General features: G+C 40.6%; 1 protein-coding gene across 6 annotated transcripts in view; it reads left to right on the forward strand.

Moving 5' to 3' along the window:
- The window catches only part of TMCC1 (transmembrane and coiled-coil domain family 1), a 221,000-nt gene that overhangs the window by 184,869 nt on the left and 17,827 nt on the right, over positions 1-18,304 (forward strand). For 5 of the 6 annotated variants that reach the window (XR_014016929.1, XM_081247082.1, XM_081247083.1 and 2 more), the window contains one exon: positions 13,070-14,004. Coding sequence is in view for 5 of the 6 variants with exons in the window: in XM_081247082.1 (XP_081103208.1) it covers positions 13,070-14,004 (935 nt within the window). In the remaining variant the exon portion in view is untranslated. Of the gene's footprint in view, positions 1-10,225; positions 10,534-13,069; positions 14,005-18,304 lie in introns of those variants that run through there. The other variant, XM_081247084.1, reaches the window with a different exon arrangement.

Genomic DNA, 18,304 nt, shown 5'->3' on the forward strand with positions numbered 1-18,304 from the left:
GAGACCATTGCTGTAGTCCAGGCAAGAGCTGATAGTGTTTTACACCAGGGCGGCAGCAGTTGAGATCTAGTGAGAAGGAGTCAGATTCTGCATCTCTTGAGCAAGTAGAGCCCAAAACATTTTGCTGGGGCAATGTAGTGTGCATAGGGGGTAACACCGCAGACTCTGTAGCCAGACTATCTGGGTACAAACACTGGCTTTGCCACTTCTTTACTTTGTGATCTTGGACAACGTAAATTCTCTATGCTTTGGTTTTCTTAGCTGTAAAATAGAGATAATAATAATACTCATCTTGTAGTTTCATTGTGAGCATTGAACAATTTACTAAACTGAAAAAGAACTTAGAACAGTGCCTGGCACACAGTAAGTACTATACTATATGTATCAGCATCTATCTTTATTAATGTTAACTGGGTAAGGTATGAGAAAGAAAGAGGAGTCGAAGATGACACTAAGGCTTTGGATCTGATCCCATGGATCAGTGAAGTAGTCATTATCTGACATGGGAAAGACTGCAGGGGAAGCAGGTTTGCGGGATGTTGGGAACTCAGTTTTGTACATAGTAAATTTGAAATGATTGTTAGACATAGGTAGTTGGATATATGAGTCTAGAGTTAAGGGAAGTATGGGCTGCGGTATGCATTTGGAAGCCGTTAGCAAATAAATGATATTTAAGACCGTTTTAAGAGAAAGAAGAGTAATTAAGCCATAAAATGGAATTGGGGATATACAGTTTGGACAGCCCCTACTTAGAGCCTTTACTCTTCACAAGCTAACAAGCCTAACAGTAGCCAGTTCAGAGACAGCCAGATTATCACAAACCCATGGAGCTTTCCAAATTCTTTCATTGCTTTTTAGAATTTTGTTTTATCAGAATTGCTTGAAATAAATAGGATTAAGCTGAGGCTTAGAAACCTTTTGTCTTAATTAGACTGTGTCATAAAAGTATTTGCAGGGAATTAACTTGTAAAGGGGAACTCATTGGTGGCAGTTTTACAAATTGGCTTATCCACACATGGGTTTTATATGTTTGTTTTTGTTTTGTTTTGTTTGCGGTATGCGGGCCTCTCACTGTTGTGGCCTCTCCCGTTTCGGAGCACAGGCTCCGGACGTGCAGGCTCAGTGGCCATGGCTCACGGGCCCAGCCGCTCCACAGCATGTGGGATCTTCCCGGACCGGGGTGCGAACCCGTGTCCCCTGCATCGGCAGGTGGACTCTCAACCACTGCGCCACCAGGGAAGCCCTATATGTATTTTTAAATCCTCAGTAGTGAAAACACTTTTCTGTGTCCCTTTCTCCTTTTACTAGTTAGCACCTGCTCAAAAAATAGTAACTAATTTTAGTATTAGCAGATCTGTGTGCTTCAGACTAATCATTCTTCATTCTGAGGTTTGTGAGATTGATTTTTGAATAACCCATATCCCAAGTCACTATTTCTTTTTAACAAAATTTAAAACCTTAAAATTAGAAGAAAACTTGGATCATCTGTTCCAACTGTCAATCAGTATATCCTCATATGACATTTTTAACATGCAGGCATAAAGTCTCTGCTTGGACATTTCCAGTGACATACGTGAACTGGTATTTGAAACCCCCTGGTTAAGTTGAACAATGTACCTCTTCTTATTTTCAGTATATGTCACTTATTCTTTTAGTTATCAGGATGAGATTTTTCTCTTAAAATCTGCTACTCGGGCTTCCCTGGTGGCGCAGTGGTTGAGAGTCCGCCTGCCGATGCAGGGGACACGGGTTCATGCCCTGATCCGGGAGGATCCCACATGCCGCGGAGCGGCTGGGTCCGTGAGCCATGGCCGCTGAGCCTGCGCGTCCGGAGCCTGTGCTCCGCAACGGGAGAGGCCACAACAGTGAGATGCCCGCGTACCGCAAAAAAAAAAAAAAAAATCTGCTACTCATCTATAAAATAAATTTTCTTAACTGGATGACCTGTTTGGTTCCTTTCTAGCTCAAAGAATCTGTGCTTATAAAAAAAACTCCTAACCATAACAAAGCAGAATATAATTTTATACTTACACCATCGATGCTGTGATTTTGTAGGCTCCTTATGGACTTTCTTTCATTCTTTCTTTCTTTCTTTCTTTCTTTCTTTCTTTCTTTCTTTCTTTCTTTCTTTCTTTCTTTCTCTCTCTCTTTCTCTTTCTTTCTCTTTCTCTCTTTCTTTCTTTCTCTTCCCTCCCTCCCTTCCTTCCTTCCTTCCTTCCTTCCTTCCTTTTCCTCCCTCCCTCCCAGGCTCACATGAACCTATTAAATCCAAACATCGGGCCTGAAGTACATCTGGCAGTGCAAATCCTCAATGATGTATTTCACGTAAGCCAGGAAATCAGTCCTCCTGTGACAAAGCAATTCTGAGCAACAGCCCTAGATTCCATAATGGATATTTTGCAGTGGGGTTGGAACAGGTTGGCCATTTAGGATGTTAATAATCTAAACTCATATTCAACTCAGTCAGCAGTTTTTCCTCAGCAGCCTTGGAGGGATGAATATCATCTGTTGGAAGCTATTTTTCTTACAAAAATTCTGACCTTTTTTCCATTCAGAGTAACATAGGCTCAGTCACCGCATGGCATATGAGATCTAAAAGGATCATTTTTTTTTTTTTTTTTTTTTTTTTGCTGTATGCGGGCCTCTCACTGTTGTGGCCTCTCCCGTTGCGGAGCACAGGCTCCGGACACGCAGCCTCAGCGGCCATGGCTCACGGGCCCAACCGCTCCGCGACATGTGGGATCTTCCCGGACCGGGGCACGAACCCGTGTCCCCTGCATCGGCAGGCGAACTCTCAACCACTGCGCCACCAGGGAAGCCCTAAAAGGATCATTTTAAGGAGATGCTGGCGAGCATTTATATTGAACATTTACTTGATATCTTCTTTGGCCAAGGCATTTTGGTACCTTCTTGGGGCACAAAGATGAATGTGATGTGACCCCTGCCCTCAGGAACTGTCAGTGGAGGCAACACACTCAAGCAGTCATTTCAGCGTAATGTGATAGGGACAAGTGATACAGAAACATAGATAAATGAGAATATAAAGGAGGAGCCATTAATCCAACTGGGAGAGGGAGGTTGTCAGGAAGGATTTCCTGAAGGAGGTTATACCTGAACTGGGTTTCCTTCAGCCAGAAAAGGAAAGGAGAATATACCCTGGACTGGCTGAGGGAGCCATGTGGGCAGAAGCCTGGAGGTGTGAAACAGTGTGCCATGTCAGAAGAACCAAATTATAGTTGTGACCCTTAGCATATATAGATTTAAATTTAAAGTTTCCATTATTCCCAAGTGATCCATGATATAGTTTTTTTTGTCAAAATTTTGCTGAGGCACATGGTAGGATCTTCAGCTACAAAGCTAGAGAGCAAACCCCACCAGAATTCACATTTCAGTGCACATCACCCATGAAGTGATTTTAAAACTTTGTTTTTGATGAAGATGGACCTGGAAAGTGCCGGTGGTAGAAAAGAGAGTGGGGCCTTAAGTGGTTCTCAGTAGAAAAGGGAAGTTTGAGACAAACTAGACTGTAGTGCCAAATTCACAAGTGACCAGGATTCTTGTCATGAGTATTACTTGTATATCAGTGATTTTTCAAACTTTTTTTGAGTGTGATTTTGTGTGTGTGTATTTTTAATTGCTGTAACATTGGTCTGTAACTTGACATAAGTTTCATGTGTACAACATTGTATTTCAACTTGTGTATACACTACTTCATGTGCACCACCAAAGGTTTAGTTTCCATCCAGCACCATACAGTTGACCCCCTTTACCCATTTTGCCCTCCCCCAACCCTCCTTCCTCTCTGGTAACCGCCAATCTAATCTCTATATCTAGGTGTTTTGTTTTTGTTCTGTTTGTTCATTTATTTGTTTTATTTTGTTTTTTATTCCACACATGAGTGAAATTTTCTCCATCTGAATTACTGACTTAGCATAATACCCTCAAGGTCCATCCATGTTGTCACAGATGTTAAGATTTCATCTTTTTATATGGCTGAGTGGTATTCCATTGTGTATATGTGTATGTGTATGTATGTGTATGTATTCCATTGTGTGTATGTATATGTATGTGTATATACACACACCACACACACACACACACACACCCCATATCTTCTTTATCCATTCGTCAGTTAATGGACACATAGATTGTTTCCTTATAAATAATGCTGTGATGAATATAGGGGTGCTCTTTCCAAATTAGTGTTTCCTATTATTCTGGTAAATACCCAGAAGTAGAATAGTTGGATCATATATGGTAGTTCTGTTCTTGAGGAATCTCCACTGTTTTCCATAGTGGCTGCACCAATTTACATTCCCGTCAACAGTGTACAAGGATTTCCTTTTCTCTACTCACCAACACTTGTTATTTCTCTTTTTTTTTTTGTGGTACGCGGGCCTCTCACTGCTGTGGCCTCTCCCGTTGCGGAGCACAGGCTCTGGACGCACAGACTCAGCGGCCATGGCTCACGGGCCTAGCCACTCCGCGGCATGTGGGATCTTCCCGGACCGGGGCACAAACCTGTGTCCCCTGCACTGGCAGGCAGACTCTCAACCACTGCGCCACCAGGGAAGCCCTCTCTTCTTTTTGATAATAGCCATTCTAATGGGTGTGAAGTGATATCTCATTGTGGTTTTGTTTTGCATTTCCCTAATAATTAGTGATGTTGAACATCTTTTCTGGGCCCGTTGGCCATCTGTATATCTTCTTTGGAAAAATGTCTATTCAGATATTCTGCCCTTTTTTTTTTTTTTTTTTTGAGGTACGCGGGCCTTTCACTGTTGTGGCCTCTCCCGTTGCAGAGCACAGGCTCCAGACGTGCAGGCTCAGCGGCCATGGCTCACAGGCCCAGCCGCTCTGTGGCATGTGGGATCCTCCCGGACTGGGGCACGAACGCGTGTCCCCTGCATCATCAGGAGGACTCTCAACCACTGCACCACCAGGGAAGCCCTGCCCATTTTTTTTTTAACTTTTTTTTTTTTTGGTTGCGTTGGGTCTTCGCTGCTGTGTGCGGGCTTTCTCTAGTTGCATCAAGTGGGGGCTACTCTTTGTTGCGGTGCACAGGCTTCTCACTGCAGTGGCTTCTCTTGTGGTGGAGCATGGGCTCTAGGCATGCGGGCTTCAGTAGTTGCAGCATGAAGCTCAGTAGTTGTGGCTCGCGGGCTCTAGAGTGCAGGCTCAGTAATTGTGGCACACGGGCTTAGATGCTCCGCGGCATGTGGGATCTTACCGAACCAGGCAGGGATGGAACCCGTGTCCCCTGCATTGGCAGATGTATTCTTAACCACTGTGCCACCTGGGAAGTCCCACTCTGCCCATTTTTTAATCAGATTGTTTGTATTTTGTTGCTGTTACTGTAGAGTTGTATGAGTTCTTTATAAGATATTAACCCCTTATCGGTCATATCATTTACAAATGTTTTCTCCCATTCGGTAGGTTGTCTTTTGTTTTGTTGATGATTTCCTTTGGTGTGCAGAAGCTTTTTAGTTTGATGCAGTGCTATTTGTTTATGTTTGCTTTTGTTTCCCTTCCCTGAAGAGACATACTCAGAAAGATATTGCAAGACCCATGTTAGACTATAAGGCCTATGTTTTCTTCTAGGATTTTTATGGTTTCAGGTCTTACTTTCAAATCTTTAAACCATTTTGAATTAATTTTGTGTGTATGGTGTAAGATAGTGGTCTAGTTTCATTCTTTTGCATGTGGCTGTCCAGTTTTTCCAACACCATTTAATGAAGAGACTGTCCTTTCTCCAGTGTATGTTGTTTGCTCCTTTGTCATAAATTAATTGTGGGTTAATTTCTGGGCTTTCAATTCTGTCCTATTGATCTGTATGTTTGTTTTTCTGCCAGTACCGTGTTGTTTTTATTGTGAATGCTTTGTATTATAACTTGCAATCAGGGAGTGTGATATGTCGGACAGCTTTGTTCTGTTTTCTCAGGATTGCTTTGGCTATTCAGGGTGTTCTGTGGTTCCGTACAAATTTTAGGATTTTTTGTTCTATTTCTATGAAAAATGTCATTGAGATTGGGGTAGGGATTGCATTGAATCTGTAGATTGCTTTAGGTGGTATGGACATTTTAACACTGTTAACTCTTTCAGTTCATGAGTGTGGAATATCTTTGCATTTCTTTGTGTTTTCTTCAGTTTCTTTAAACAACGCCTTATAGTTTTCAGTGTACAGGTCTTTAACCTCCTTGGTTAAATTTATTCCTAGGTATTTTATTCTTTTTGTTGTGATTGAAAATAGGATTGTTTTCTTATTTTCTCTTTCTGCTAGTTCATTATTAGTGCATAGAAATGCAGCAGATCTTTGAATACTGATTTTGTACCCTGCAAATTTACTGTATTTGTTTATTATTTCTAGTAGTTTTTTGGAATCTTTAGGATTTTCTGTGTTTAAAATCATATCATGTGCAAATAGTGATGGTTTTACTTTTTCCTTTCCAATTTGGATGCCTTCTATTTCTTTTTCTTGCCTAATTGTCTGGCTAGGATTTCCAATGTCATGCTGAATAAGAATAGTGAGAGTAGGCATCTTTGTGTTGTTCCTGATCTTCGAGAGATAGCTTTCTATTTTTCATCATCGAGTATGATGTTAGCTGTGGGTTTGTCATATATGATCTTTATTACATTGACATATGCTCCTTTTATACCCATTTTATTGAGAATTCTTTATCAAAAATGAGTGTTGAATCTTGTCAAATGCTTTTTCTGCATCTATTGAGATTATCACATGATTTTTATCCTTCATTTTGTTAGAGTGGTCTATCACATAGATTAATTTGCAGATGTTGAACCATCCTTGCATCCCTGTCAAACTTTTAAAAAATAAGCGATAAAACATTGTTTCCTTTTCTTTTTCTAAGCAAAAATTTCCCAGGATACCCATATAAAATAAATGAAAGAAGAGGTAATCAGGGTTCCAGGAGCCCTGCCCACTGGCTTCACTATTCCCCTCTGTGGTGATCCAGACACATCTCCATAGAACCTGGGGTTGTTTCATGTACCAAAGTTCTGTGTAAAAAAAGTGCAAAGGTGATTCCTAGAACTTATAGGAAACACTTCGGTCTGTATAAGAATTATTTATCAAATTAAGAAAAAAATTTATGACAACTGAAAAGGCCTGTTTTTTAGACTATGACCTGAATCTTGGTTTTAGGTCCAAAGCAGAATATGGAATGCTTAGAGAAAAGGCTTGCTTGCTGTGGGCTAGTGGAATTTAGTCTATTTTTATTTTCTATTACACCCACTTGAGATCTCCTCTCCATTTCACAGCATGGCAAACTCAGCGTCGGTCAGAATCGCATAGGAGAAATTTGCTCAACAGAGTTGTGCTGACTGACTGTGAGGAGGGAAGGGCGTTTGTTTCTACAGTGAGACTGGGGAGATGGGTGGAAAAACACTGTCATGATTAAGGTATATTTTCTTCACAAAGTGCTGGTAGACTGTGGGGTTTCTTTTCTTTTCGTTAGGGATGAGGCATGGGGGAGGTGGAGAGGCAAGCCTGAAGGAGATGATGCAAAATTCAGATCCAGAGCTGTGTAACACCTAAGGCAGGGCTCTCTCTTGTGTTTTATATCCTCAACACAATCCGCCTGGCAGAAGAAGAAAAGCTTATAAGACCAACCAGAGCCTCTTCATGTTTATTATCGATTAGAAGGTAGATTCCTGTGTGGTTCTTAGGGCCAAGATTAAGAATCTCTAGGGATTACCATTTGTATTGGATTTGGGGAGTGGTCTCCCCCAAATCAAATATTCTATCTTATTGCCCCCACTAAGTGTACTTGAATTGAACCATACACTCCAATTTTGATTCGAAACATGGCCACTGTATCTCTGAGAAAATATTTGGCAGAACAGTGGTCTGCAGGTGCCCCAGCATCAACTTGCACAGGCGACGGCACAACCCGTTCTGTGAAATAGGCTTTGGAAAAGATACACTTTCAAAAAAACCAAAATAGTCAAGCTTGTATTTGTTTTCAGATTAACTACAAAGACTTCCTCACTCTCTACCCCCTTCTTCTTTTATTGTAAAATTCCTTCTTCATTTTCTCAGAAAAGATATGGATTATTTAATGTGCAGAGTATGAGATTGCCTGAGAGAGACAATACTCTATAAAGCATAGATAAGATGACTTCATCATACTAAGTAAGCAGAATGGGACTGTGGCTTTTATTGAAGATAGCAATGTCAAGTCAGGGATTTCTGAATCTTTTTTAGCTACAGACATACATGTCTTGGATTTTGAGTAATGAACCAGGTAAGGAATAGAAAAAGGTAACTTCTTGAATGCTTACCTTGCTTGGCAGGCATAACACACATTTAACGTCTTTTCAAATAATCTCATGAGAAAATGATAGCCCCATTGTATGGAAGAGAAAACTTAGGCTCAAAGAGAACTAGTAGATGGCCCAGAGACACACAGTTGTGAGGTGACAGAGTCAGGTTTGAACCAGGTCCTTTTACTCTTGAAAGTGCCCTTTCCACCGTGTTGCCTTTATATATGACTATTCTCAGAGAAAGTTGACAAATCTTTAATATATTTGCACATGAAAAATTGAAAGCCATTATAAAGCCTTATCAAAACTCTGCCGTAGATGGCTCCAGTTCTGTCCTTGATTAATCAGTGTTTTGAGGTATAGCTGTTGAAAATTTTCTCTTGGGCTGTTTTCTGGTCAGTTAATTCAGATCAGTGAATAGATAATTTCAACAATGAATTCTTAATAGTAAGAGACAAAGTACAAACAAAGCAGTATAGTCTGCTTGTTATAAGCAACAGTTAGATATTAATTGTGGCTTCTGACCATATCTCTAGACTTGTAGCATATTGCCTAACTTATAATAAGTAGTCAAAGTATGTTTAACTGACTGACTTTTGGTCCTAGCTTTTCCTATACAAATTAATTCTAGGGGCTTCCCAGGTGGTGCAGTGGTTGAGAGTCCGCCTGCCGATGCAGGGGACATGGGTTTGTGCCCCGGTCTGGGAAGATCCCACATGCCGTGGAGTGGCTGGGCCCATGAGCCATGGCCGCTAAGCCTGCGCGTCCAGAGCCTGTGCTCTGTAACAGGAGAGGCCACAACAGTGAGAGGCCCACGTACCATGCAAAAAAAAAGATATACAGCCCCACTCATAATTAAAGAAATGTGTATCAGAACAACAACAACAACAAAATTCTAACCTCAGCAATAAGTGGGCTGCTGCTTGCTATTTAGTGGGTATGATTAGATTTGAAAGCCCTTCAGGGGATATGGTCATAGGAAACCCTGTTGTGAAGGTGATATTGCTGCTGCTCTTGTCAAATTGCTAAGTGATAAGGTAGTAGGAGGCACCTCACAGTCAGTTCACTTGTAAATTAGTGATAAGTGTCTACTTTGTAGGGTTACTGTGAGAACTGGAAGATTAGGCAACCAGCTGCCGAGCCACAAGACCAACTGTCAAGAAAGATGACTATTGTTACTTTATGTAATGTTGAAGTACATTATTCCTTTGGTTCAGGCTCTTCATATCCCCTAGTTTATGCCTGAAATGTGAAAGATCTTGGAAGGAAGTATATTCTGGAATCTTTTAATATTTGAATTTTTCAAAAAGAACCACTTACATGGTACAAAAATAATAGCCAGTACTAACAGCTTACACTGTGCCTGGTACTGTTTTGAGAGCTTTTATGTTCATTGACTCACTTCATCCTCACAACAGTCTTTGGAAAATGGGCATTAGTATTATCCATATTTTACAGTTGATGAAATGGATATAGACAGAGGTTAAATAACTTGCCCAATGTCACATGGCTAGTAAGTAGCAAAGCCAGTTTTGAACCCAAGCAGTTTATGCCAGAATCCATGCTTCACTGCTACACTAAATGTAGCCAGACTTAATAGTCTTGTTTTTCTGATCTATGCCTTTTCCTGTATAAGAAAACCCTTTCCTGTTTTCCAGTACTGCCTTCTAAAAGGTTTTAAATTTGCTTTTCACATTTACAATTACACATTTCAAATTTGCAATAGTTGTTTGTCTGGAGTGAAGTAGGAATCTAATTTTATGTTGTTCTATGTGGATAGCCTAGTATGCTAGCAAAGACTATTGGAAAAGAGAACTTTTCACTTGGTCCGTTCACAATTCAAGGCTAAGTCAGGCCCTTCCAGTGCTAAGTGTTCAGGCCACCAAGGACTTGGTTCATAGTTCAAAAGATACCAAGAGAGTATGCACAACCCCTGTCCTATAATTCTGTAGTTCAATATATCTTTCTCTTTCCTCCTCTTTCTCTCCCCTCCCCTCCCCTCCTCTCCTGATTTCCTGCTCTCTCTCCTTCCTCTTTAAGAACAGTGCCTGCCAAGATTGGGAGGAGTTACTGAGAATCGAGTGATTCATGGTTTCAAGTGTAAACTACCCTCCTGCTGAAGCTGTGGGTTAGCTTTCTTTCTCAAGGCGGAGGACAGTGGATTCTGTCAGCTCTGCTCTTGCAGCCATATTGATGATTCTAAGTGGGAGTCACACACTGGAAGGACATAGTGGGGCTCCGAACAGCCAGGTAGGACAGAGGTCAGAGTAAAGACAGTCTGGTTTATTTCTTTAGTTACTGTGCAGGGAAATAAAGACACATCTAAAATGATGATTTGTAAATAATTATATTGAAACTTTATTCAGGTTTTTTCAATTTTAGAGATGTAATCAAACCTTGATTCTAACAACAAGGTCCTACTGTATGGCACAGGGAACTATATTCAGTATTCTGTGATAAACCATAATGGAAAAGAATATAATAAAAAAAATGTATTATATATGTGTAACTGAATCATTTTGCTATACAGCAGAAATTAACACAACATTGTAAATCAACTATTTTTCAATAAATAAATAAATAATAATTTAAAAAACAACAACAAACCTTGATTCTAGTCCCAAAGCCATCTTTTGAGCAGTATGATCAATTTCTGTCCTCCCAGAGTAAGAGTTAAACTTGATTTCCATGTCTACACTTCTTTAGACAACAAGAATGCATATAAGTTGATATTCAAGTAATAAGAAAGAACCTAAGAAAACTAGACCATGCATAAGCTTGTAGTCTTAGATCTAGAGACGTTTCATATTGCTTTCCTTTTATACCGTGGTAGATTTTGAGCTATTAAACATAAGTACACAATCAGGGTCATATTACGTACTATAGTTATGGGATCTGAAATTCCATTCAGAAAGAAAATCACACAATGGGAACTCTGTACAGCTTAAGAGAATGAACTGAAGGAACTGAAGAGAGTGGGTTTCCAGGAGCTTCTCTTGCAAGTCTTGGCGACTTGGTTTATCTGGAACTCTGGCTCATCCTCTCTTCTGCTGCCTTCCCTCTGGCCCTTTCACTGCTTGTTAGCATGCACCGAAAGATGAACAGGGCAGATGGAGAAGTGATACAAAACAGTTACTGTGCTAGTCCCTAACTATTCTGCATATTCTTTTTATTAGTGGAGCATAATGTCATTTTTGTTATTCATTTCTGTTTTAAATTATTCTTTTGCTTTTATTTAAATTACGGTATTTCACGTTTGTTCATCTAGAAGGAAAATAATATTGTTTCTGTTCACATTAGTAGTAATATGTTGAATCCAGTAATGAACTAAATGTGTTTTAGAGATCGGCATAGTCCCTGCTCAGACAGTAAAACTGAGGAGATACAGCCAAGATGAAAAAAGGAGAATGCACCTCTAGACTGACAAGTTAATTATCAGCATTTCATGAATATTTCAGATTGGTTTTATTATTGTCATTATAGAATTAATTCAACTTTTTAAAATATGAGAGTAACCTACATATAGTTCTTCCTAGCAGATTGTTTACTGGTGACAGATTAGGGATGGGAACCAAGGAAAAGAGTGTGCCCTTAGTCTCCAGGATGGTAAACTTGTACACTGTCACTCCTACTGGGAATTTTTGTTTCCCTGCGATTGTTATTTTATTACTTATTTCGGTTACTACTCAACAGAGAGTAAGTTTCTAAAGCCTTTTTCCATGGACCCTTCCCTAATTCACCACCACAAGCCACACCCAGGGGCGCCTTCTTGAAGGACTTTTTTCTCCTGCGTTAGAGGAACATGACCTCCCCTTAGCTTTGGCTAATGGCTTTGAAGCATGATAGTGTAAGTTTTCAAATCTGAACAATTTGTCTTTTTCTTCAACTTCCTTGAATGATCACTCATGCATACCAGAGGACAGTCATTGTATGCGTTTTGGAGTCCCTTGCCTAATAAAAATCTTTTGCTAGATAGAACTCACAAAATTTGAGCTTCAAAAGGTCTGAACTTGGTCATTGACTTGTTAATTACTAACCTCTTACTGTCTGTGTCCCTGACTGTCTATGTTATCTTACCTAAGTTATCACATTTACTTGTGATTTGGGATTTTAACTCTCAAGAGGATACCACGTTCATCCTTGCCCTTTCAGCAGTACCCTCCCATTCCCTCCTTCACCTGTCTGCAGCTACCCATTAAGTGCCCCTAATAGAACAGAGGGAATGATTGCATCAACCTTGACATGATTTGATAAAAAGACACTGTGATAACAATTGGATTTTTATATCTAGCCACTTAAATTACCTTTTCTCGCCAACATTTTCAGATGACCGTAATCTGAAAGCATGAATTGGAATACAGTGATGTCTGAATACTAAGATGATATTCATATAATTAAATTGAAATACAGATGTACTTTGTTGTACATAGATATGCTTCTAAACAAAAATATGTGTGTAGAATGTTTGTGAATTAATTCATGCTTTAAACCCAGTAGGAGAGGTTTATTATTTAAAGAAATACTGTAATAAATCCTCTAGCAAAGGAAGAATACCCCCACTTTACATCTTGTGCAAGTCTTTTTTCATATATATGTTTTGCTTAAAGCAAAGGGTACTTGTATGAGGACAGTATCCAAGAGGGAGATGGGGCTTGTACAGGACAGGAGGAATTAGGTCAGCTATCTGTGCTGAGTAAGTAAATTTTCAATACATTTGGGCCCATTGATTCTGGAAAGCGACTCCTTTTGGGCTCCTTCTAACATCCGCCTCTTGCTTTTACGCTAGATCGAGCGGTTGGAAGTAAGCAGCCTCGCCCAGACTTCCAGTGCGGTGGCCTCCAGCACTGATGGCAGCCTCCACACAGACGCTGTGGATGGAACACCAGACCCTCAGCGCACAAAGGCTGCTATTGCTCACTTGCAGCAGAAGATCCTGAAGCTCACAGAACAAATCAAGATTGCACAAACAGCCCGGGACGACAACGTTGCCGAGTACCTGAAGCTTGCCAACAGTGCGGACAAGCAGCAGGCTGCCCGTATCAAGCAGGTCTTTGAGAAGAAGAACCAGAAATCTGCCCAGACCATCCTCCAACTACAAAAGAAGCTTGAGCACTACCACAGGAAGCTCCGAGAGGTGGAGCAGAATGGGATCCCCCGGCAGCCAAAGGACGTCTTCAGGGACATGCACCAGGGTCTGAAGGATGTGGGAGCAAAGGTGACCGGCTTCAGTGAAGGTGTAGTGGACAGTGTTAAAGGTGGACTCTCCAGCTTCTCCCAGGCAACCCATTCAGCAGCAGGGGCCGTGGTCTCTAAGCCCAGAGAGATCGCTTCACTAATTCGGAATAAGTTTGGCAGTGCAGACAATATCCCTAACCTGAAGGACTCTTTAGAGGAAGGGCAAGTGGATGATGGGGGAAAGGCTTTGGGAGTAATTTCAAACTTTCAGTCCAGCCCCAAATATGGTAGTGAGGAAGATTGTTCTAGTGCCACGTCAGGCTCAGTGGGAGCCAACAGCACCGCTGGAGGCATTGCTGTAGGAGCATCCAGCTCCAAAACAAACACCCTGGACATGCAGAGCTCAGGATTTGATGCCCTACTACATGAGATCCAGGAGATCCGGGAAACCCAGGCCAGACTAGAGGAATCCTTTGAGACCCTCAAGGAACATTATCAGAGGGACTATTCATTAATAATGCAGGCCTTACAGGAGGAGCGATATAGGTAAGTTACGTGGAATTAAAATCCTAAATTATGTTTAGGTTCCCCTCCCTTTGAATACTGGGGAGTAGCTTTAAAAGGTCTTGGTACAGTGTCTTTCTCTGGAGTATTCACAGCACTTTAGATACGTTACATGATGTTTGCATGAGTTCTTATCATAGAGAGCAAAAGAGAGGCAAGCAGAGTTAAATGACTCCCAAGATCACACACCAGTGGAGTGTTTCAGTCAGGGGGTAATGATTACTGTAGCCCTCTAGTCTTCAAGTTTCAAATGAAGCCCAAGCTTTCTAAGGCATTCCACCTACTTATTTAAAATCACAGAACCACAAACAATTGCAGCCTATAGTTATAATACATTGAATTTAAAAGATCTATAACCCTCTGAACTCTGTAGAAATCAAAGATATAGCCCAGCCAAAATGTAATGAACCTTGTAGATATTTGACTTTAAACACACTTATCTGGGCAATTGGTATAGAAAGATTAGACTGGAAATAAATCCAGATAAGCCTGTCTGTTACTTTTATGAATTGACAAATGTTTGAATGAGAGTGGACTTAAACATGAAATCATTCTACAGTAGTTAGAGAATTCGCAAAGGAGTAAGTGCTTTGAGTCATAATCTGCTAAAGGTAGAAGCTGGTCTCTTTTTTGTGTTTCACATTACAAACTGTATTCATATTAGACCACTCTTAGCTGTTCTCCAAATGTGTGTCCCTTCCCCTTGCTTCCATCACGTGCAGATAGAAATAGTATCCACGTGGAGTACTCATTCAGATCCAAACTTTGTCAGCCAGAGCCAGGCCACCTCACTGTTACAGATTAAGGGCCAATATTACAGGAGCCACACAGCCTGTTAACAGCCACAGGTTAGGCCCTGAAAGGCCTGGATTGTGGTTTTGTCCCAGTTACGATCTACAGGGAATCCTCAGTACTTTTACTATAATGTCAAGGATTGAACAGACAGTCTCTTAAGGTCCCTTTACCTCTTGTAAAAAAAGATGTAATAAAAGTGATTTTTTTTGAAGTTTACTTTTATGAGATAATTTCAGGGCCTGAAATAAATTGTTTGTGTGTATCAATTAGCTCTGAAAGGAGTTACCTCAGCAAGCTCTTTTCAGATGGAGAAAATGCTAATCACTCAGTCCTACCTCTTATCTTCACTCTTCTGTCCTTCGATTCTGACTTAAGACTTAAGGGAGAAGAAAAGAGAAGTGTGGGAGAGAGAAATGAAGTTCTAAAAGCAAGTATATGACTATTCTTATTTCATTGTTTTGTGTATTCTTTAGTGTACTCAGAAGACAATTTCTAAAGCAGCGAGCAATCTAACAAATACTCAGATGGACTCTAAAAATAAAACACCTGGTCCTTTGTACCACATGAAACCTAACTCCTGGGTTGAAATTCTAGTTCTGCCACTTACTAATCTTGAAAACTGGGCAAGATTCTTAACTTCTCTAAGTCTTGATTTCCTCATCTCTAACATAGAAATAATAGTAGTCCTTCATAAGATTATTGTGCCATTTAAATGAAATAATTTATGTAAAGCACATAACTCAGTGCCTGGCCCGGTAAGCGCTTGATTGATGTTAGGTAGCAGCTGCTACTGCTGCTATTAAAATACACCCCTCTGAACATGGAGACCTGGGAGTTCCACGGTCAGTTGCTTTGACCCCTTTATTTTGAAAGGATAGCAAAACATTCCAGTTTCTAAATTCTTCCAGAGCTTAAAACTCATATAGAGTTTGTTACGTCTTTAAGTCAGGTGTACGCCAGCGTGAGAAAATCAGGGAGGAAAAACGAGTCTCCCAAGGCCTCCTTTGTATCCATTTAAAATAATTCACAGACAGGACAGAGCTTTAGCTCCTCATTATTACCTCATTAAAAGAATCATGTCCAAGCCACTTAGGACGTTAAGGAGAAGTGCATTTCTTTCATTGCATTTTGGGTTCTTGGTAGTAAGTGAATGACTTGTTTTATGGAATGAAGAGGGAATAAAGGAAACTTGTGAATTTTCAAAAACAGAGGGGGAGAGAGGAATACATAATATAATGTGTAATCTGACTGTCAAATCACTGCAGCTTGAGAATGGTCTTTCCTTAAAACAGGATCTCGAATCTTTTTTTCCCCAAGAAAAGCAGTGGAAAAGTCACAACTGTTCTACTCAACTGTGTCGTCGCACCAGTATTTCCATGTTTAGAGCAGTAAGGGATTTCTCCTCCGTTCCATATGTCTTTACACGGTAAATATATTTATCTAATTTTGTTGGTCTTTGAACTGTTCTACATAAGTGAGATTTTCCCCACAGATTGTAGTTTATTCTTTTAAGCACCAAAACTTTGAACATTTTAAGCATTTTTGCAGAATTTCTCTACCTTCTTTTAACAGAGTAGTTACACTGAACCTAACATGATTGGAAATAGCTTAAAACAGTAGTGTTCTTAGAGCTATACTCTCAGCTCAGTGAGGGTGTCAACTTACATGCCTCTGCAATAAATGGTCCTAGGCAGCTTGCGTTTTAAACTTCTGTCGTCCGCCTTTTTAGTTCGTTCCTTCACCTTTCCACATATTCTCCGCACTCTTAATGAGCTGCCCGCAGCAGCGTCTCTTTGCTAATTTCTATTTCTACTCTGTTACAGGCTCGGCTTTTTGTCTAGGAAGGAAGTAGGGAGGGATGGGCTTAAGGGACTCTTCTGTGGCCAAGAAACCAGTTAATGTGTACATGGCTGCTCTAGATGCATTTCTGCTTATTTTCTCTGCTGTAGTTTATTTTACTAATATCTGAGTTGACAGGAGGGAGGCCATGCACAGTATTAAATGAGGAGGAGGAGGAGGACTCTACCTCTGGCAGCTTCTCTCACTAAACTTCTATGATGTGCGTAGCGCTAGATGCTTCATGTATATTTGCTAAGCCTCACGATGTCCCTGCAGGTGCATTGTATTAACCCATTTTACAGATGAGGAAATTGAGGCCCAGTGAGGGTTCTAAGTTTTGCCAAAGATTACTCTGTAAGTGGTAAAGCCAGGAATCAAACCCAGTTTTATCTGACTCCAAAGCCCGTGTTCTTTTCATACCAGGACAAGTTTTTTCCCAAACTCAAACCTGACATCTGTATGATTGAAAAACTAATCTGTAGTCTAGCTCTAAGAAGCATTGACTTTATTAGCAAGAGGTATTAGGCCTTTTCCAGGTCACAGTGTATTTTTCCTAAAAGTCCCTGTTTTAACATATTCTGTAAAATTCTGTGAATGCACAAGTTCTAGAAAGTTTTCTCAAGCTAGTATCTACACTAGTTTTCTCAGGTGTAGGTAAGTAATAGGGGACCCCTATTTAAGTAAACCTCCACCCCCGTCCTGATTTCCCCCTTTTCAGAGGCCCTTCGCAACACTGTCACTCACTTAATGTGCTTCCCATTGGTCTCTACCCCAGTGAGTAGCACCAGGGTAAAGAGTTTTGCGCAAGACCATCTACTTTGGAATAATCAGAAGCATTCAGAAACCTCTCAGCACCCACGTGGTTGCGCCATGACGGAAGAGTGTTTCTTCAGCACCCACATGCACTTAGCCCAGGAACTCATTGTAGCAGAGCTTGGATCTGAACTCCACCTCAACCTTGGGACAGTAACTAGGTACTTAGTCTTTGAGCTTTGTATTGGACTCTTAGATATAAGTGGGATCATGAATTTGAGAAGGTAGGAGACAATAATTAGACATTTGTTTTTAGTGATGGGATCTGTGCTGACTTCAGATTCTCCTTATCCAGCTAATCTCTTCATCCCATTAGAGCATTATTACAGATTTGTTAGTGGCAACTGGGTTCACTTTAGTACTTCAGAGATAGAAGGGGCCCTTAGATATCTAATTTAATCTCATTCTACAGATGAGTACACTGAGCCCCAGAAAGATAAAGTGACTTTTGCCAGGTCACACAGTAAAATGGTTTAACATGTATCTAACTTGCTGCTAAAAGCCGGAGGATTAGTCTGTTCCCAAAGTGGGCATCCTGTATTGAGCTACAGAAGGAAAAAGTTCAGCTGTGGCAAAATGCATTGAAAATAGGAGAGAACTAGGAAGACAATTCATCAGCAGTTTTACAGGTTCCTTTTATAGTTTTCCCCTTAGGGAATCTGGCCTGGAATTTTACTCAGCTACTGCCTGTATAGAGAGCAGTGTCATGTCAGGCAGGCTGAAAACACTCCTGGTGTTGATGAGCAGTCACGCCATTTGAAAGCTTCTATTTTAAGGGGATTCCTGTTCTTTGGAAATCGGCTTCTGAGACTGTTTGTATTAAGCCCAGGGATAT

The sequence above is a fragment of the Mesoplodon bidens genome (genome assembly GCF_964165515.1).
Source record: "Mesoplodon bidens genome assembly, chromosome: 10".
NCBI lineage: Eukaryota > Metazoa > Chordata > Mammalia > Artiodactyla > Ziphiidae > Mesoplodon > Mesoplodon bidens.